Source organism: Neovison vison, chromosome X, assembly GCF_020171115.1.
Source record: "Neovison vison isolate M4711 chromosome X, ASM_NN_V1, whole genome shotgun sequence".
Classification (NCBI taxonomy): Eukaryota; Metazoa; Chordata; class Mammalia; order Carnivora; family Mustelidae; genus Neogale; species Neogale vison.
In genome coordinates, this window is record NC_058105.1 from 131,505,430 (window position 1) to 131,526,629 (window position 21,200).

At 65.3% G+C, this 21,200-nt stretch overlaps 1 protein-coding gene across 2 annotated transcripts in view; it reads left to right on the forward strand.

Moving 5' to 3' along the window:
- The first annotated feature begins 2,746 nt into the window (after positions 1 to 2,746).
- PPP2R3B (protein phosphatase 2 regulatory subunit B''beta) overlaps positions 2,747 to 21,200 on the forward strand; it is a 45,169-nt gene continuing 26,715 nt past the window's right edge. Inside the window, exons 1-2 of one of the 2 annotated variants that reach the window (XM_044234339.1) lie at positions 2,747 to 3,980; positions 19,076 to 19,261. In XM_044234339.1, the coding sequence (XP_044090274.1) occupies positions 3,657 to 3,980; positions 19,076 to 19,261 (510 nt within the window). In that variant the 5' untranslated portion in view covers positions 2,747 to 3,656. Of the gene's footprint in view, positions 3,981 to 8,454; positions 8,740 to 19,075; positions 19,262 to 21,200 lie in introns of those variants that run through there. The other variant, XM_044234340.1, reaches the window with a different exon arrangement.

Below are 21,200 nucleotides of genomic sequence, written 5' to 3' on the forward strand. Positions count from 1 at the left end.
CACTTATTTTAGAGAGGGAGGGCAGGAGCACAAGAGCAGAGCGAGACAAAGAGAGAATCTCAAGCAGACGCCCCACTAAGCACCAGCCCCACTCAGGGCTCAATCTTGCGACCCTGATGTCGTGACCTGAGCCGAAATCAAGAGTTTACCACTCCACGAAATGACCACCCAGGCACCCAGGAGTTTGTCCTCATGATAGAAACGAAGATTTTTAAAAAGAAGAAAGAGCATCTTGTTTTGGATGAACGTCCTTGGCAGATATAAACTCCATCACTCTGACTCCCAGGGAGGGTCTGTATGCAGCCTCCGGTCCGTCTGGGACCCATGAGATCTGATGTCACAGGCACCGTATTGAGGACTTCTTCCGTCCCCAGGTGGGATGGGGGGGTTTCCATCAACCACCACGGGCTCTGCAGACACACAAGTTATTTTGTTGTTCCATGATGCAGTATGGGGAAAGCCTGCCTTTCCTATCAGCCAGTCCCTGACGGAGCTGAAGCAGAGGGTGTGCGGATGGACTCTGAGGGTCTGCGTGGACTGCGTTCCACAGAGGGAACTGGGCTGTGGCCGGCAAAGGAAGGGGTCGCCCTCCCCTCCAACCGCCCCAGCGCCTTCCTCTCCAAGCTCTCAGGATAATGCAGCAGGGAAGCCGACTCAGCTTCTCCTTGGCTCCCAACCCACGCGCAGTTCTCCAGAATCTTCCTGTCCACTACCACCTTCCCCACTCCATCTTTCTGTCCTGCGGGGGGGGGGGTCCTCTTGCCACCCCATTGGAAGTCAGGCAGACCCCAGAAAGCACCCTTCGTGTCACCGGGCCGAGACCTTGCTCCTGTTTCCCGGCGAGCCGGGCTCCGGGCTGGCTCCGGGGCGCCCCAGGGTCGCACAGCGCGTCTTTGTCCTGGCAGGACAGGATCTTCGCGGGCCGGCGCACACTGAAGGTGCACTGTGTTCCTGAGCCGGACCTTCTCTCTGTCCGCTTGGCAGCCGCACAGCCCGGACCTCGGCATGGGCCCCGGGACGCATAAAGCCGTCTTGTGCTCGGGCTCAAAACCCCCTTTCCTCGGCGAAACCCCGGCGGTGAAGGGACGGAAGGGGCAGTGAGCGGCCGCTGGTGCAAAGACCGGGTGAAAGACCCGTTTGTTCCCGCACGAGATGCCTGCGTGCGCCAGCCCGGAGCGCGCCCCGCCTGCGCGTTTCCTTCTCCGCAGAAGCGGCCCCGACCCACCCGCACTGGTGCGCGGTCAGCGGGACAAGGTCCAGAGTCCCTGCGTCCCGGCGCTGTCCCCAGCGGGGAACGCGGTCCGGAGGCCCACACCGAGCCGCCCAGGCCGCACACAAAGTGACACGCGCTCTCTGGGCCGCACAGAGACACCGCGCGCTCTCGGGGCCGCGCACAAGGCGACACGCGCTCTCGCGGAGTCCGGCTGCGGTTCCGCCGCGTGGACCGGCTCGCACCGGCGTCCTGCATCGCACGCTGGACGGGCAGCCGACGCGCGGACTTTGCTGTTACCAGATCACGTGCGGGAGGAGAACACGTCTTAGAAAAGACTCGACGGACGCCCCGCACCCCCCACCCCCATGGGACCCTGCAGCCCCCCAGCCCCATGGGACCCCGCACCCCTCAGCCCCATGGGACCCCGCAGCCCCCCACCCCCATGGGACCCCGCAGCCCCCACCCCCATGGGACCCCGCAGCCCCCACAGCCCCATGGGACCCCGCAGCCCCCACCCCCATGGGACCCCGCAGTCCCCCAGCCCCATGGGACCCCGCAGTCCCACACCCACCCGTGGGGCCCCGAAGCCCCGCAGCCCGCATGCGGGTCGCGGCTGTCCCGCCAGCACGACACAGGGGTCGCGACGGCCCGAGACCGGTTGGCAGCGAGGCGCACGCGGCCCGCGCACGGAGCCCGCCGGGTCCACGACGTCCACGGCCACGCGGCCCGCGCCCACCCCGACGTGCGCTGTGCGTGTGACAACGGCCCGCTAGCCGCGTGCTCGCTCCCGACCCCCGCCGCGCGCACACTCGTCCTCGTGCTCCGCGTGCACGCGCCGCGCACGCCCGCCACCTAGCCACGGCCCGGCCTCCGGCTCGCTCCCGGCGGGCACGCACTGCGCATGCCCGGCACCCATCCAGGGCCGGTCCCGCGCTCCCTCCCAGCCGGCACGCACTGCGCATGCCCGCCACACACCCACCGCCCGGCCTCCGGCTCGCTCGCTCCCGCTGGGCGCGCATTGCGCATGCCCGTCCCCTTCCCCGTTCCGCGCACGGCGCCAGCCCAACGGCGCGCTCTCGCCGGCACGCACTGCGCATGCTTCCGCCACCGCGGCCGTCAGGGCGGCTCGCCAGCGCGGCTGCGCCGTGTAGAGCCAGAACGCGGAGACCGGGGGGTCCGCCGCCCCGTGCCGTGCCCCCCGAGCCTTAAACGCCCCCTCCCTCGACGCACCAACGCCCCCGCCCCCCTCAGGCCGCGGCGTCCGAAGCCGGGGAGACGTGCGCGGCGGCGAGCGGCGAGCAGCGCCCGTGGCCGCCGCGATGACGTCACGCGGCGCGGTGACGCACGACGTCGGCGACCGTGTTTGGGAAGGCGGCCGGCGCGCCCGTTTTGAAGCTGCCCAGAGCGGCGCGGGCCCCGCGGCGCCGCTGCCCGTCCGCCTCCGCCGGGCCCGGGGCTCCGCGCAGCCGCCGGGACGCCGGCGCCGCCCGCAGTGAGGACCCCGCCCGCGTCCGGCCCCCTCGCCCCTCGCCCGTCGCCCCTCGTCCCTCGTCCCTCGTCCCTCGTCCCTCGCGGGGCTGGGCCGGGCCGTCGCCTGCTCTGGGGACCCCGCGACCCCGGGTACGGGCTCCCGGCCTGCGACCCCCACGGGAACGGGGGCTCCAGGCCCGAGCCGCGAACCCAGCCTCCCCGGGACCCCGGGACTCCGGGCTGCAGGCCCGGACCCCCGCCCCCTAGAGACCCCAGACCGCAGGTTTGCAACCCCCGTCTCCCTGAGACGCTGGGACCCCAGGACCCCGGGCTGTGGACCTGCCGCCTCCCCGGACCCCCGCCCCCTAGAGACCCCAGACCGCGGGTTTGCGACCCCCGTCCCTGAGACGCTGGGACCCCAGGACCCTGGGCTCTAGGGCGCCCCCCCATCCTGGACTCCAGGACTCGGGGCTCCAGGCCCGGCCCCCCGCCCGCTAGAGACCCCAGACCGCAGGTTTGCGACCCCCGTCCCTGAGACGCTGGGACCCCAGGACCCTGGGCTGTGGACCTGCCGCCTCCCCGGACCCCCGCCCCCTAGAGACCCCAGACCGCAGGTTTGCGACCCCCGGACACCGAGCTCTAGGGCGCCCCCCCCCACCCTGGACTCCAGGACTCGGGGCTCCAGGCCGCAGGCCCGCGACCTCCGAAACCTGGACTCCAGGCCCGCGACACCGCCCCCCACAGCCTCCCCAAGATCTGGGCTGCGAACCCCACCTCCCCGGGACCTTAGGACCCCGGCCTGCAGACCTGCCGCCTCCCCGGACCTCCGTTTCCTGGAGACCTTGGACCGTGACCCCGCCGGCGGCCCTCGTCGGCTCCGCAGACGTCCAGTCGGGCCTGAGTTGCGTTTCGGGCGTCAGGCCTGCGTGCGGGACAGAGGGGCTCCTCGGGCCGCAGGGCCCCCGCCGTGGAGATGCCGCCCGGCAAAGTCCTGCAGCCGGTGCTCAAGATGAAGGTGGACGAGCTGTTCCTGTGCTGGCTCAGCGAGGCGGGCACGCAGGCCATGCTCCGGGACTGCCTGCGGAGGGTCCAGATGCCCGCGAGGACCGAGGCGGGCACTGCGGACCCCGGGCCCCCGCTGGCTGCCGCAGCCCCCGCCTGTAAGCCCGCGCTCTTCGACAGCCTGGGGGCGCCAGGCCCGGCCCCCGCGTCCACCGCGCTGCCGCTGGGAGCCGCCGCGAGTCCCCGGACCGGGCCTCCCGTGCGAGCGACTCGTCGATCCGCAGGGACGCGCATAGTAAGTTCCCCGTCGCGTTGCGACCTCTCGGCGATCCGACCCCGGGCTCTCTGCCGCGGAGCGCCCCACGTGCGAACAGTCACGTTGGCAGGGTTCCCCCAAACGGGGCGTGTGTGCCGGAGCGTGTTTCACGGCCAGAGCGGACGCCGGTCGTCGGCAGATGGCGGAGTTCCGCGGCAGTCTCTCCGCTCGGGGCGCACGCTTCTGCACACTCCCTTCCCGGCCCAGGTGAGGAGCCGAGGCCGTACCCCACTAGTCTGGTTTTCTCCTTCCTTCGTCTGCCGTAGTCACAGTCACGTGGCCGGTGCCGGAAATAGAGGTTGGCCTCCAGTTCGGGCTGCGGCGAGCCTTCAGAGTCGCGACACGTTGGCTCAGCGTGATGGGAAGCATGGCACCGGCGCGTCCCGCGTTCCTGGGCGAACCCCGGCGCTGGCAGCGTTGGCCTTCGGCGGAACGTGATTGTCCTGGGGCGCGTGTTTCCGCCGCAGCTCCCGTCCCGTCAGCGACCCCTGGGGTGCCATCACTTACCTGATAGCTTCCCACCGCCGCGGACCAGCCGCCACGGGCAGACTGCCGGCTGTCGTTCTGAGGGCCAGCTCGCTTGGCTCTGCTCCCTGACCCGTGGTTTTCGGGCCCGTGGCAGCGGTCCCGACGACATGTCCCAGAACGCAAGCCTCCACGGGGAGTGGGAAGTCGGTCCAGCGGTCACGTGGGAGACCACCTGGCAGCCCCTGTAGGGAACCGCATGGGACGGCTCCTGTGCTCCTGCAGGGCCCGCGGCGCAGCCCTGGGCTCTGGCTCACTCCCTTTCCCACGGCCGCAGAATCTTAGTGCTGGGGGAGTAGGGCCGGAATCTCCCGTGTCACCGAGGCTGCCGGGTCAGTGAGGGGCCCGCGCGCAGACGGGGGACTTCTGCGGGACGGTGGTTTCCCTCCCCACGATGGCATCTGCTCTCCCCGGGACGGCCGAGGTCTCCCGCGCCGAGCAGCCGCCTGCGTGGCGTACAGGGGTCCGCGCGGAGGCCCGGCCCCTCACGCAGGTGAATTCTTGGATCCTGTGACCCCGTGACCTTGCATGAAACCTCTTGGGACGGCAGATGTTGACGGGTCAGCACGGCTTGACGAGGGCGACGGGGATGCTTTGAAAAAGACGCTTTTCTGGATAGCGGGCCCGTGGCGTGCCCACGTGGGAGTGAAGTTCCTCCAGTGTCCACAGCACAGACAGGTTGTTCTCCCAAGTGGGAGGGAGATTGTGCAGGAAGGGAGTCTGCGACTTGGGGAACGCACTGACTTTAGTGGGGAGAAGGCAGCGGGGCCAGGAAGGGCGGTCTGCAGCGGACATCAGCTGTCCAGTCTCGTGCGCTAGCCGCAGCGGTCTGACCGCAGGAAGCCCGCTGAGGAGCCGGGTCGCTGTGTGCCTGTGGGACTGAGCAGGACGCAGTGCTCCGGGCCGAGGACGCTGTGCCTGCTGGCGGTCTGAGACAGAAGGTCGGCCGCTGGAGGTGTGCACGGTGGGGCTGGAGCGTGATCCCGATTCTCACCGTCGAGGGGCAGCCGGGAGGCCCCACGGGTGAAGCCTCCAGCTGCTGGCTTCAGGTCAGGTCGCGGTTTCTGTGTCGGGACAGCCAGCCCCACCTTGGGCTTCGGAGTGGCCTCTGCCTGCGATGGTCTGTCCCTCCGTCCACCCCTTCTCTTCCCTCGGGGCCCGGCATCTTTTCTCGGTGCACACACGCGGAAGGGCTGCCGCGAGCCGCGAGCCTCTCCTTTTTACCCCTGCTCCGTGTGGTTTCCAGCTAAGGGAACGGGGAGGCACAGGGACTGCCCACACACGAGGGGTCCGGTTGCCGAGTCACATGCCCCGCCCCGGGGGTGATCTCCACACACGCATGACATGAAGCTTGTGGCAGACATGTTACACGCAACAGGTCCTTGGAACATCTTTCATCTCCGTGAGGGAAGGCTGAGGGCTGGACCGCAGGGCCTCCATGGCACTGTCGCCTGTAATCCCAACCACAGAAAACCCTAAAAGTGGTTCTAAGGAAGTTCTCTAAGGGAATCAGATTTAGTGGGCATGTCCTGTCCCTGCACAGACTGCGACCTCAGGGATGACGCCTGGGGAAGGAGGGTCCCAGGCGGCCCGGGGACCAGACTTTCAAATGCAGGGCTTGGCCTCCGGAGCCCCCTTCCTACCTCCCCCTGCCGTGGTCAGTATCCCAGTCACCTCGTGCAGCGGCTAGTTCAGACTCTCCCGGGTCCCCTTCCTGCTCCTTCCCTCACAGTGGTCAGTATCCCAGTCACCTTGTGCAGCGGCTAGTTCAGACTCTCCCGGGTCCCCTTCCTTCTCCTTCCCTCACAGTGGTCCACACCCCTGTCACCTTCTGCCACGTCGACCGACCCTCGCCGCGCCTCTGAGAGGAGGGCGATCTGCTGTGTACGTAGATGAGAACGTAACACCACCAGTGATCTCTTACTGGCCACCCTGTGCCGGAGCACCTTCTGCTCCTCGCTGCGAGAGGAGCCGCGTGTTAACTGGGGACTTCACGCAGCGCTGCCAGTGCTGCAGGTGATGGCACGTTCTCACCTACCGTAAGCACTGGGAAACAGCACTGGCTGCGAAGTCCGATGTTCGTCAAATGCTAAGGGCACTTCTGGTCAAACGGGCTTTTTTTTTTTTTTTTTTTTCTTTCAGCTTGTCTTTGGGCACTGTGATGCGTGTGTTCACGCATTTTCCCTGTTTTTACAGTTAGGTTATGTTTTTATTATTGAGTCGTAAAAAGCCTATATATAATCTGCGGGCACGTGCTTTGAAGGTAGGTGTTTCACAAGAGGTAGGGGTGCGCAGGGGCTCCATGAAGATGTAGGGGTGTACAGGGGCTCCGTCATGAGGAGGTAGGGTGCACAGAGCTATGTCATGAGGTAGGGGTACTCAGGGCCACGTCGCGAGGATGTGATGCTCCGGGCTGTGCAGGTACATTCAGCGTGGGCTGTGCGGGTGTGCCCGCTGCGGGCTCTGTGGGTGTGCTCGCCGCAGGCTGTGTGGGAGTCTTCCCTCGGGGCTGTGCGGGCATCCGCTCTCTGGGCTGTGCATGTGTCCTTGCTCAGCTGTTCTGGTGCCCTTACTACCGAGAACAAAACTTCGCGGTCCAGTGGCGGGTGCATCTACAAGTCTTTTCTTGGGGTGGTGGATGGGGATGGATCCCTCTTTGCCCGCTGTCTTCACGGCCCTGAGTCGTGCGAGTGGTGGGTTCACGTTGTGGTGATGTCTGGCCATTGAGGTTTTGCGCTGCTTTGCTGCTGTGTATGCTAATGTCTATGTCGCTTCTGGGATAAACGTCCTGAAAGCACCTTGGGCTCACAAGGCAGGACTTTTGTGCCTTGGCTTTGTGCCAGCCACACCCAACGTGGGCACAGGTAGGGTCTGCTTGCTCAGGATGTCTTTCCTTTGCGGTGTGAAGGGAGGGGGAGGCGTGGGAGGGTTAGCTCATCCTCATTCAAGCCCCGAGCCCACTGCTTGGAGCCGCCCCGAGTGCTCTGCAGGACCGGTCACTACAGTCCGGTCCGCGTTACCCACAGGGTACTGAACGCACGGCATCTGCAGAGCCTGGTGCTCTGCTCCTCGGCCTTCCTTACCTGGCTTCTGTGACATCCTGCCTTGTGGACGTTATCCTGTGTTGTTACTTTCTGTGGTTGGTTACTCTCCCCGGTACACAGCTGACGTTACATTGTATCTCACCCTGACCGATGACGTTTACCTTGTTGCTTACATTCTGTGTAAGCTAAGTTACCCCATCTAAGTTATATGCCGTGTTCTCTACCTTGTGCAGAATGGCAGGAAAACTCTGAAGCCCCAAATACTCCCCCACCCCCCCTTGTGACAAGAAAGCATTTGAGGACTCTGTGTGCTTTATTGTGTCTCGTCTTCTGTGCCGGGAGGGGAGGGCGGCTGGTGCTCGCAGACCCCTTTGTTTTTGGCACGGTTTCAGGGAGGAAGCAGCTGCTTTGGCTGCATCTGGGCTCGTGGGGACCAGCAGGGATCCGGCGAGAGCTCCGTGACAGGTTCTCTTGTGTCCGGGACAGACTTCCCTTCTGTGCAGAGCGCCTCCTCTCGTCCCTCCCCGCCTCTGCTAACTTACTAGCAGGCAGTTGCTCGGATCACTTCCGTTCTCTGGAGCACGCCTCTGTCCCCCAGCGGCAGAACTAGAGGCGCTGTCCCCAGATGTCTCCTTGCAGACCTGTTTACGCGCTTGTCCCTCCGGACCGAGCCACAAGACGGGGTCACTGAGCGGGGAGCTCTGTCCGGGACTCCCATCGGCAGCTCAGCCAGAACAGCTCCGGCCGGAGCGGCTCCCTCCTGCACAGCCAGGGGCCGGCGGGGAGGAGCGGCCGCCTCCCCCACCCTGCAGCCATGTGCCCTCCTCAGCCTGTGGAATGCAAGCGGCCCAGGGCCGGCCCCCAGAGCGCCTGGCCGGCCACGCATGGAGCGCGCTGAGCCCGGCCACCCAGACTGTCCTGCCGGGCACAGCCACCACCCCGAGCCTGCCGGTCCCGGCTCAGCCCAGCCCCGAGAGTCAGAGCGAGAGCGTGAGCGCAGCGCCTGGCCTGGCCCCCGGCGGCCCATACGAGGAGACATGCGGCTCCGGGACCTGTCCCTGCGCCAGGACCCTGACCTGAGGCAGGAGCTGGCCTCCCTGGCCCGCGGCTGTGACTTTGTGCTGCCGTCCCGCTTTAAGAAGAGGCTCAAGGCCTTCCAGCAGGTCCAGGTGGGGCAGGTGTGCTGTGTGCGTCTCGTGTGGTGCTCACCTGAGCTCCCCGCTGAGGTCTGGACTGGGGAGGGGGCTGCTGGTACTCCCAGGTCACCCCCCCTGCGCGTCACCTCCCGAATGGATGGGGGGCTGGTGGTACTCCCCGGGTCCCCCCCACCGTGCGTATCACCCTCCTGAACGGATGGAGGGCTGCTGGTACTCCCGGGGTCCCCCTGTATGTGTCACCCCCCTGGAATGGATGAGAGGCTGCTGGTATTTCCAGGGACCCCCCATGCATATCACCCCCCCGAATGGATGGGGGCTCTGGTACTCCTGGGGACCCCCTCCGTGTGCATCCCTCCTGGAACAGACTGGGGGCTGGTGGTACTCCCGGGGTTTCCTGTGCATGTTACCCCCTGAATGGATGGGGAGCTGCTGGTACTCCCGAGGTCCCCCCTATGGACGTCCCTCCTGGAACAGACTGGGGGGCTCCTGGTAATTCTGGGGTCCCCTGTACACATCACCCCCCCGAATGGATGGGGGGCGGCTGGTGCTCCCAGGGTCCCCCCTCCGTGTGCATCCCTCCTGGAACAGACTGGGGGCTGCTGGTACTCCCAGGGTCCTCCCCATGTGCCTCTCGGAACAGCTGTGTCGTGGCTCTGGAGAGCCAGGTGTCCCGTGGAGTGTTAGGGAAAGCCTTCCGTAGAAGGAAGCCCCAGCTTCCCTTCCTGGGGTTCCAGTGGCAGAACCGCACGCAGTCAGGAAGCTGGAGTGTGGGGGCCAGCGACGCGGCGGCTCTCCCCAGCGCGGAGCAGACAGGGTTTAGCGTCGGCTGGCGGTTCAGCCTTAGTCACAAACACTGGGGGCTTGTGCCCTCGTGCGGAGCAGGAAGCTTTCCCCACGCCCGTGGACGCGGCCGGGTTCCCTGCCCTCGCGGCGGCGGTCTGAGACGTGCTGTGTGGAGGGACGCGCAGACCGCAGCCGCGACCGGGGACGCCTGGGTGGCTTTTAGTAACAGACTGACTTGTGTGTGAACTTTGCTGTGATTCTCATGATTCGGGGACGTCAAACCTGGCTTTATGTCTCTGTGTATCTTGTCAGGAGTTTAAGGGAACACGTAATTGAAAAGGCCTGAGACTTCCCGTGAGCTCCCCAGTCACTCTGTAACGTGAGGTTTCCGTGCGACCTCTCACGCTCTGCCTACCGCCGCGTAGTGCCCGGGTGCCTGGTGCCCCAGTGCTGGGGGAGACAGGACTGGGGACAGGATGGGGGCGGGGAGACAGGACGGGGGACAGAATGGGGGTGTGCAGACGGGGGAGATGCAGACGGGGGAGACAGGACCGGGACTGGATGGGGGCATGGGAGACTGGATGGGGATGGGGGAGACGGGAGGAGATAGGACGAGGACGGGGGTACTGGATGGGGACAGGGGAGACACGGTGGGGGACTGGATGGGGACAGAGGAGACAGGACGGGGGCTGGATGGGGATGGGGGAGACAGGACTTGGGATAGGATGGGGACAGGGGAGATGGGACAAGGACAGAGGACACAGGATGGGGGACTGGATGGGGACAGGGGAGACAGGACAGGGGCCGGATGGGGGTGCTGGACGCGGGGGCCAGGACCGCAGGGCTGGAGGCGGGACCTGCACTCACTGGCTGGCTCCCTACGTGCCTTGCATCTGGGTCACTGACACTTGCCACATGAAACGCTTGTGTTGTCCCTGCTAGTGAGGAGTTAGCACCCTGGTACCGCGTAAGGACAAAAAAATCACACAGAATCAAACAGGGCTGTTCTCGGGGTGAGAAAAAGACCTGCTTTTGCTTATTCTGTACCTGGAGTTTCTTTTGGATCCCACGTTAGTGTTCACACACCTTCTGAGTGTGTGTCTGCCTGTGTCTTCCAGCTTTGGACATTCTGTGTTGAGGTGGATTGTACAGATCGTTTGTTCCTTGTTTCTGAGACGGTGGAAGTGGCGTCGGCCACGGCCGAAGCCCTCTCACCCGGCAGGAAGATGGATGTTTGGGGGTTTCTCTGCGGGGGTTCCCTAGGGTGTTGGCAGGATCGGCAGATGCGCCGACAGTCGTGGTGACTTGCGCTCTGCGGGCCTGGCTCCTGGCAGAACCGGTTCCGGAGAGTCGGATTGTTTTAGGATGACCCCGTTTCACCGGCACCACTGTTGGGGAGAGAAATTCTATGAATTCCTTCGGCGGGGAAAGTGTTTCATGTTACAGGAGGTGTACTTCAGCGGTGTTCTGGGGCGTGAGCGTGTGTCTGGGGTCACTGAGTGTTCTCTAAGGTGTGGGGGGTGGATCAGACGGGGCTCCTTGTAGGGGAGCGTTGCGGGAGGAGGGGGTAGTTCCGTCTTATTCAGCCCAGGGCATCTAAGTGTGGATCTGGACAGGGCCCTGGGCAGGTCAGCACAGGTCGGTGGTGGCCTGGGACCATGAGCGTGGTGGGGACCCTGATGACTAGGAGGGAGATGGGGGGGTCCTGTATGGTGACTGGAGGGGATGGGAGGCTGGGGGAGGGGTGGAGGACATGGGGTTGGGGAAGGTGGGGGATGGGGGTGTGGGAAGGAAGTGGAGGGAGGGGGAAGGGAAGGGAAGGCGAGCCTGGGAGAGATGGGGCCTCACACCTGTGGGGTGGGGGTGGGAGGGAGTGAGATTAAGGGACACATGAGCAGGTGTAGGATGGGGAAGGGGGAAATGAGAGTCTGGGAGAGATGGGGCCGTGGGGGTGGGGACGAGACGCGACGTTGGGGAAGAGATGGGGAATGGGGGGTGGGGAGGTGGAGGGTTGGAGCCACACGGGCATACCATACGGGATGGGCGAGGGGATGGGGAGATGAGGTAGAGGATGGGGCAGGGGGAGGGGACATGAGGTTGGGGAGGGTGGGGTGGGGACCGTTGGGGGTTTGAGGGGCGGATGGTGTAGAATGTGCCTCGCGTGTGGCTATCCGGCTAACCGCGTGTGTCCCCTGTACTCGGGGTCAGAGGAGGGTCTGGACGACTGCGGGTCCGCGAGCCACTGGCTCCCTGTGCTGCTCACCGCACGGACACTGCCGCCTGCGGTCTGCCTGCCCTCCTGGGGGCTCCAGGGCCTTGCACACACACCGAGTGGCACAGGGACTCCCGGAAGCTTGGCTGCGCTGTCCCTGAGTCGGGGACCCCACCTGGCCCAGCACGGCTGCTCTGCTGCCTGCCCCCGTCTCAGCGGGGACCCTAGCCTCCCCCTCTCCCCTGGTGCTGAATCTCTCTCCCCTCACTCCAGTGTGGTACACTCGAGGGTGCCCCGGGCCCCCCTGTCCTGTGCTGTGTCACGGCCCTGGTCCTGTACCGCCCATCCTGTCCAGCCTCCCTGGGGCGTCCTCTGCGTGGACGGACAGGCCCTCAGATCGGTCGTGTGTGGACTGTAGTGATGCCATCTCCAGGTGACTCTGCTGGGCCATGAGCTGACCTCTTCTGGAGACAGCGTGGCCTCTGGCTCAGGCCGTGCCGGACACCGAGCAGGGCCTTAGTCTAAAGGGGGTCACGGGGCCAGGGAGGGGTCGCACCTTCGACGCTCACTCTCAGGGTCCCAGGAGGTTGATGGGACCCCCACCCCATGTCTGTGAGGCTGTGGACACGGTGTCCTGTTCATGGTACTTCCTGGGCAGCATGGCGTGGTGGCATGACGTCCTCCACGTTTCCAGCCTGTCTTCTAGGCTTTGTGGAGGCCAGAGCGTCTGTGCCCATTCTGCGTGTGGTCACGGAGCTGAACGGATGTCCTGGGAGCTGGTGGGCCCTGGACACAGGCCTCGTCCTAACGCATGCCTGGCCAGCTCCGCCTGGCTCCGTGTCCTCGGAGTTTGCTGTCTGGCCCCCCTGTGCACCTGACACAAGGACATCCAGAACATTCTGATGTGGACAGGGCGTCTGCATGAGCCTGCGTGGAGGTGGACCGAGGCAGCGGTCATTTCGTCATTTCGGCTCCTCTGTGTTAGACTCTGACCCCGGGACTCCTGTGTGCGTCCAGGATGTCCTCTGCGGGTCTCAGTAGTGAGCCTCTGCCATGTGGCGGGAAGTGGTCCAAGGAAGCAGAGTTCGTGGCCTGCGGGGCCCCCCTCTCCTGGCCACGGCATCTCAGTGCGTGCCGACTCAGTCCTGTGGCCTGCAGGGTCCTCCTCTCTTGGCCGTAAGTGCTGCAGGCTCCCTGGGAATTCCCCACCGGGCCCCCGGTCCTGTCCCAGGCAGCAGCTTGCATCTGTGTCTGAGGTCAGGGCTAGTCCTGGGGTCCTGTGAGCTGAGCCGCCTGTGCCCGGGGTGCCTCTGCCTGGCCTGCTTTTGTCCCGACTCCTGGCTTTTACTGTGTGTCTTGTGCCAGTGCTCTGGGCGAGGGTCACTTTTGACATCCCAGCTGAGGGCTGGGACCTGTGACCCCGACCTGTGACCCCCAAGCCCAGTGCTCAGAGGAGGAGCGCCAGCACAGACCCAGCCTGGATTGCTTCTGCGGGCACCCACCCCGGGAGGCAGCAGTAGCTTTGGCGGGACCTTGTGTCCAGCCCCATGTGGACAGGACGGCCCCACTGTGCGTGTGCTGGGCGGCCGGCGGCGTCCTCTTGCTTTGTGGCCTTATGAGGAGTCCGTGCTCTCTCCAGAAATAGCTCTCCGTGGGGAGGTGTCATCTTTATCAGGGAGCTCTGGGCTGCGTGCCGTCCAAGGCGTGCGCTCGCCGTGCGTCCAGGAGGACGGAAGGGTCGGTGCCCGAAGAGCGGGGTGTCCGGCCTCGACTCTGAGCCCCGAGCCCCGCTGTGGAATTCCCGCACACTCGCACGTGCCTGTTGCTTTCGCATTCGCAACGGATATCGGGCCGCATCTCCTGGAGGTCAGGGAACGGCCCCTGCGTTTCTTTCCTGCGGAATCTGCTGAGTTCTGCTCTGCGGACCGGGAGGTGGCTGGCTCCCAGCGGCGCCCCGTGTGCAGGACAGGAATGCGCGTCCTGCAGCTGTGCTGGGGCCACGGGCTATTTATGTCCGGGAGATTAAACCCGTAAATCTTCTGTGTCCACACCAGGCTGTTTTGTGTCTCATTGTGCGGTACCCTTGTCATCCGGGCCTGGGGGGCGGGGCTCAGCCTCCTTCCTGCGGCACATCAGTCTGCCCCAGCAGCGTTTCTGCCCTAGGGGCTAAGCCTGCAGGCTCCGGCCCAGGTCTGGGTGCCGTCCAGCTCCCGGGGCTTCCGTGTCACGCCTGCAGCACGGTGCGGATCTGCGCGTCGTCACTGGGCCGTGTGGACCCCCTGCAGCCACAACGACCCGAGAGAGGGCCACTGCGGGCCCGTATGTCCACAGCTGAAAAACGTTTCCTGTGTGCTGCGTGCGTGTCCTACAGAGACGTACGGTCTGCTTTTCCCTGGGTGTCTGCTCTGTGACCGGAGCGTTTAACCCACGCGCACCGTAGCTGTGCCTGTGCGCGGAGTTAGCTTGTGTGTCTCCTGCTCCTGCACGGTTGCCGAAGACCCTTCCCGACACTCACACGGGACGTGTCACCTGCTCACCTTTGTCACCGTCCTCACCGGCGAGCTCACCGCGGTTCGTCCCGTCTTCATGCGGCCCACAGCGCTGCTGAAGGAAGCCAAGCTCCGTGCTTGTTCCCGGTTTCAGCGGAAGTGCTCCGGGTACCCGCGCCCCAGCCCGCCCCTGCCCTTGCGGAGCTTTCTCCTGGTCACTCAGAACTTGCACGTGGGTGAGCTTTGCTCCAGCACCACGGCCCCTGCGTCTCCGGGAACCTGTGTGTGCAGAGACGGCGTGTGCGCGAACTGGTGCGTGTGCACAGACACTCTGCGTGTCTGCAGACATGTACATGCGGACGGACACTGCGTCTCCGGGAACCTGTGTGTGCAGAGACGGCGTGTGCGCAAACTGGTGCGTGTGCACAGACACTCTGCGTGTCTGCAGACTCGTACACGTGGACGGCCCTGCGTGTCCGTGAACCTGTGTGTGCAGAGACGGCGTGTGTGCAAACTGGTGCGTGTGCATAGACACTCTGCGTGTCTGCAGACTCGTACACGCGGACGGACACTGCGTCTCCGGGAACCTGTGTGTGCAGAGACGGCGTGTGCGCGAACTGGTGCGTGTGCACAGACACTCTGCGTGTCTGCAGACTCGTACATGCGGACGGACACTGCGTCTCCGGGAACCTGTGTGTGCAGAGACGGCGTGTGCGCGAACTGGTGCGTGTGCACAGACACTCTGCGTGTCTGCAGACTCGTACATGCGGACGGCCCTGTGTGTCCGGGAACCCACGCGCTTGGACAGAGACACTGCGTGTCCGTGAACCTGTGTGTGCAGACGGACACCCCACGTATCCGTGAACCCACATGTGCAGACGGACACCCCACGTGTCCGCAAATCCCTGTGTGCGAAGAGACCCCGCGAGTCCGCCAACCCGTGTGCAGGGTTTGAAGGGTCCAGACCTGCGAGTCTGCGGTCCAGGGTCTGCCGACTGCTCCCTTCTCAGCCTGTTTTGTGTTTGTTCCGGTCGCAGGGACCACCTCCCAGCGGCCGACCTCCCCGCGGGCAGAGCCGCAGACTGCACGGCCCTGCCCCGGGGCCGCCCTGGCTGGTGCCGTATCGCCTCTCCAGAACGTGCGGCTGATTCCTTGCTGCACGGAAGAGGACCCCACTGGGCTGTGTTTCATCCCGACTGTTTTGGAGGATGTGCTGGTGGTGTGTGGTGTCCGGCGGTTTCATTCCCCTGTCTGTGCAGGATTCCCTTTACCCGAGCTGTGGGGGGAGCACCGGAAGCCCAGGACTCAGGATGCGCCCCCGCACGCCCCCCACGCCTCTCCCCGTGTGGCCTTCTGACCTCTGCCTTTTGTCTCCCCCACTTCCCCACACCTGTCCTCACCTGTGCTCCGTCCACCCCGCCATCCCCCACATGCGTTGTCTGGAAATCTCCTCTTGCCGTGTTATGGGGTCTGTGTTCCGTGGACTCACCCTTCCGTCTCCAAGCTTCCTGCTTCTGTGATCTGAGCCAGGGGAAGCGCAGGGGTCCCGAGTCTGCTCACACCGGCATCTCAAGCCTTGGTGGGTTCGGTGCCGCTCTGTCCCTCCTGGCACCTTGTTTGCGTGTGGACGTGGGACTGTGGACTAGGAGTTGCTCCTCTTCCGAGGGACGTCGGGCAGTGTTGTGGGTCCTGACATGACGATGGTTTCCCGGAGCAGATATTCCTCTTTTCAGGCCGCACCAGTCTGGTGCACGGTTCGGCTAGAGGGTTTCGGGGTTATCCAGACTGATAGAGGCCGGCTACGTGCAAGCACCCAGGGGAGGGTCCCACGGGACCAGCCAGCAGGGACCTCGGCTTCTCACAGAAATCAGCCGCAAGCCAGGGAACGCAGCAGCAGACTTTCCTGAACGGCACGGCTGTCGGAGAACAGAGCGTGTCTGGGAGCCTCGGGAGGCAGAAAACAGTCTCGTCCTCGCTCGGGGTTAGGGGTTTAGGGTCCGAGCTCCAGCAGCGGTCCAGGGTAGCGTCCGATGCTCGTCACTGTCGGGCGAACGATGGGTGTCGCTCCGTGAATCATCAGAGGTGGGGGCGTTGCTGCCGGCCGCGGCCGAGGGTCGTTCCGGCTCAGGTCCTGCAGCGTGGTGACACGCGGCTCTTCTGGGGCGTTGTCCGCTGTCGGGAGCCCAGGACAGAACCCAGAGAGCGAGTCCCTGTCTTGCCGCCCCCTTGAACAGGGAACAGAGCCACTTTGCGTCCTCAGAGACAAAATACGGGATTTGAGGACATGGCGCCTTGCAGAAAAGGGTCAGATCCGGAGCCGGACGGAGTCCCTGGAGCTTCCCCGCTCGGCGATGCTGTGAACGTGGTGTGGTGCCGAGGGACAGTCTGCCGTGGCCCGGAGTTCTCAGGGCACGTTCTGCCCGTGGCCCCCATGGCCCCCGCTGCCGGATGCAGCAATCCGTGTGAAGCCCATCGTTTTCATTCCTCGGGGTCAGGCGTCGGTGGGCATTTATTTCCGGCTCGTTCTTCTCATGGGAGGGGCAGCTCTCGGGGACCTCCGCTCGGGGGGCAGCCCCGGTCCAGGATGCTGGATTTTGTGTGCCGACCTCTGAGCTCCTCGGCCGGGCCGTGAAGAGGTGGTGGTTTCAGCCGCGCGACGCCACGGGCTTCACCGGGTTCCCTTCGGGGTGTCTGTGGCCCGAGGGTGCCTTCCTCTCCTGGTGGGGCGGGCCACGGGTGCTCTTCAATGTCTGTCAGGTCCTCTGTGGGGGGCTCGGAGGGACTCTGAGCAGAAGGGCCGGTCTGGGCACCTGGGATCGGACCCTGCACGAAGAGAGAGCTCACCCAGAACCTCAGCGGCCGGGCTGGACTCCTGAGGTTCCTACGCCGTGGTGTCCGGCCTCGCGCTGTGGCGGGGGCAGACCCGTGCTCGCGGGCGGCTGGGCTCTCGGGTCCCTGCCCTCCCAGGAGACAGGCAGGCTCCGGGTCTGGAAGGACTCGGGTGACACAGCCAACGCCGCGTCATGGGGCCGGTGTTGTCGAGGCTGGCAGCGGCCCGGAACAAAGGGAAGGGCGTGCTGCCCGTGGGAAACCCGCCGTGGACGTGCGCTCAGGCAGCCCCTCCTGCTGGGGGCCTGCTCTGTGCAGACCTGGGGGCAGCCTCGCTCCCTCCTGTTGGGGGCCCCGACAGACCGGAGCCTGGGGCGCCCTGCGGACGCTGGAGGAGAGGCCGCAGGTCGGACGCAGGAAGGGCAGGTTTGCAGGGCTCTGCTGGAGTGTCGGTGCTCGGTGTACTGCGGGGGGAGCGGATGGGGGCGGGCTGTTCTCTGTTCAGGGTGACCTCTTGACCGCCCGCGACCCCTCCCAGGAGCCGTGACCCCTCCAAGGAGGAGTCACGGCATGGGGGTGGGTGGATTTGTGGCCGGCGGGATCCGAGTGGGGTCTTTGGTGAAGCGCGTGAGGGACTGTGGTGGTGTCCGGGGTCGTGCGTGCAAAGGCCCTGAGGCAGGCCGTGACGGGTGTGTGCCACAGCCTGTCACACCTGCCCCTCCCCGGGTGCCGTGGTTCTCCAGCCGTCTGAGCAGGAGCCCTCCTCCCACGCCAGGGTCTTGGAAGGGGAGGGTAGCGACCGCGGACGGAAGGCTTCCCGCCATGGGGAGACGGGTGCCGTGGAGGACCTGTGTTTGCACAGCAGAGACGCACACCCGGGGCCCCCAGGCTCCCTGCTCCATTGAGCCTGCGTTTGTGGCCCCTTCCCGCCTTGCTCCCTCCCTCCTCTCTCCTTCCCCCCTTCCTCTCTCCTTCCCGTGACTCCCACCCTCCTGCCTCCTCCTTCCTTCCCCTCCCTCTGTCCCTTTCCCTCCTCCCCTCCCCACTTCTGGCCTTCTCTCCCCTTCCCTCCTCCCCTCCCTCACCCCCCTGCACTGAGCTCCCCTGGTTTGCATCTTTCCGTGCAGTGCTGCGTCCACTAGCTCTGCATATGGAGGTCGACAGCCCTGGAAGCTGGACCGTGGCGTGTCTGACTCTGTCGGCTCCCACGGTGGCTGAACAGAGGACGCGTCTCGTGAAGACGTGATTCGTCTGGGGGTGGGGGGGGCAGGTTCTGAGCCCTCAGGAGTGCGGGGAGTGAGCTGATGACGGACCTGATGTGTGACTGAAGAAGACACAGGACTGTCCCTGACGTGTGACTGAGGGGGTCCAGGTCCGTCCTGACGTGGGACCGAGGACAGCGGGGACCGACCCTCGTGAGTGACTGAGGAGAACAGAAGACTGTCTCTGAGGAGTGATCGGGGAGCACAGGGACTGTGTGCTGGGCCACGACCGGGGAGCAGGGGAACCGTAAGCTGTGGCTTGTGTGCTGTTGTCTGTGGCGAGGACAAGGCCGTGGGCCCGGTTCTGTCTGCGAGGCGCCCACAGGTTGGCGTGGTGGGCGTGTCCCGCTCCACGACGGGTCCCGTGGAAACAGGTGACTCCCTGTGTACGCTGCACACGTGAGCTAGGCCGCTCCTGCATGCACTCACGTGCCCGTTAGTGGCCATCCGTCTGCTCCTGACCGCTGGGAGGACTCTGGGCAGGTTCTCCACAAGCATGTCCGTCCGTCTGGGTGTTCCCAGTCCCTGTCCGGAGGGGCCACACCCAAGGCAGCACTGGAGGAAGCTCGGCGGCACGGGGCCCACGCTGGGTGTGGCGCCCACTCGTGGGTCGCGTGACTTCCCGCGAGCATCGTGGGCAGTCGTGTGTCCAGATGCGGGTCAGATGTGGTGCTCGGTGTGATTGCTTTCCCCCAGGTCACCCCTGCTAACGACGCGTGAGTGCGAAGACATGGAGGCTTACAGGTTCTCATGCTGCTGCTGTTTCATCCTAGGTTCAGCCGAAGAAGGAGGAGCCCCTGCCGCCCGCCACGAGCCAAAACATTCCCACGTTCTACTTTCCCAGAGGCCGTCCCAAGGACACGGTGAACATCGATGCCGTCATCACCAAGATCGAACGGACCTTCGCGCAGTTCCCCCACGAGAGAGCCACAATGGAGGACATGGGCCGCGTGGCCAAGGTGGGCCCCCACGTGTGTGCAGCTTGGCTGCTCTGGTTCCTACTTGCTTCCATTCTGAAGCACTAGTAGGATTGTTTGGGAACGTCGGTCCTCCATCCTAACGGACGCACATCCTGGGTCACGGTCCGGGTCAGCGAGTGTTAGTGCCTGCGTCTTCCAGGGAGCGTCCCCAGAGGCTGAATGCAGGCCTTCCCGTGCACCCATGTGGCCCTGTGCCTGCCCCGGGCGAGGTGCCGTTTCTCTGGACTGTGTGCACACGCGGCCCAGTCCATGTGTGCTCTGTGCGGTGGGTGACTCCCAGCTCAGCTGCCATGCTGTGTCCCGCTGCGGTCTCGTCCAGAGAGCGTGTCCCTGGGCTTTCTGTGTGGATGCGTCCCTGGGTGTCTGTGTGGATGCGTCCCTGGGTGTCCGTGTGGATGCGTCCCTGGGTGTCGGTGTGGATGCGTCCCTGGGTGTCGGTGTGGATGCGTCCCTGGGTGTCGGTGTGGATGCGTCCCTGGGTGTCGGTGTGGATGCGTCCCTGGGTGTCGGTGTGGATGCGTCCCTGGGCTGTCCGTGTGGATGCGTCCCTGGGTGTCGGTGTGGATGCGTCCCTGGGCTGTCGGTGTGGATGCGTCCCTGGGTGTCGGTGTGGATGCGTCCCTGGGCTGTCCGTGTGGATGCGTCCCTGGGCTGTCCGTGTGGATGCGTCCCTGGGTGTCGGTGTGGATGCGTCCCTGGGTGTCTGTGTGGATGCGTCCCTGGGCTGTCTGTGTGGATGCGTCCCTGGGCTGTCCGTGTGGATGCGTCCCTGGGTGTCGGTGTGGATGCGTCCCTGGGCTGTCCGTGTGGATGCGTCCCTGGGTGTCGGTGTGGATGCGTCCCTGGGTGTCGGTGTGGATGCGTCCCTGGGTGTCGGTGTGGATGCGTCCCTGAGCTGTCCGTGTGGATGCGTCCCTGGGTGTCGGTGTGGATGCGTCCCTGGGCTGTCCGTGTGGATGCGTCCCTGGGTGTCGGTGTGGATGCGTCCCTGGGCTGTCCGTGTGGATGCGTCCCTGGGCTGTCCGTGTGGATGCGTCCCTGGGTGTCGGTGTGGATGCGTCCCTGGGTGTCTGTGTGGATGCGTCCCTGGGCTGTCTGTGTGGATGCGTCCCTGGGCTGTCCGTGTGGATGCGTCCCTGGGTGTCGGTGTGGATGCGTCCCTGGGCTGTCTGTGTGGATGCGTCCCTGGGCTGTCCGTGTGGATGCGTCCCTGGGTGTCGGTGTGGATGCGTCCCTGGGCTGTCGGTGTGGATGCGTCCCTGGGTGTCGGTGTGGATGCGTCCCTGGGCTGTCTGTGTGGATGCGTCCCTGGGTGTCTGTGTGGATGCGTCCCTGGGCTGTCTGTGTGGATGCGTCCCTGGGTGTCGGTGTGGATGCGTCCCTGGGCTGTCGGTGTGGATGCGTCCCTGGGTGTCGGTGTGGATGCGTCCCTGGGTGTCGGTGTGGATGCGTCCCTGAGCTGTCCGTGTGGATGCGTCCCTGGGTGTCGGTGTGGATGCGTCCCTGGGCGTCGGTGTGGATGCGTCCCTGGGTGTCGGTGTGGATGCGTGCACGTGGGACGTGGCCCGTGCAGTGTCTGTGTGTCGTCCTGCTGGGGCGTTCTCCCCCGTCACTCACGCGTCCCCCACGAGTGCTGTGTTCTGGACCTGCCCCTTGGTGCCCACTCCACCACAGTGCGCTTGCAGGAACGGGGGACACCTCGCCCTCCCCCGTCACAGAGCCCAGTCGGCTCCGCGGCAGCACCGCGGCTGGAGCTCGTGGCCGCATAGGAGGGTTCCTGGTGGCCCAGCCCATCCTCGTCTCCGAGTGGCTGCCAGCTGCACCTGGGCGCCTCCTGGGTTGTGATTGGCCTGTCCGCGGGACCCACGGTGGTCGCGCTGCAGGAGGAGGTGGTTGTCCGCTCAGCGTGCAGTGTTCC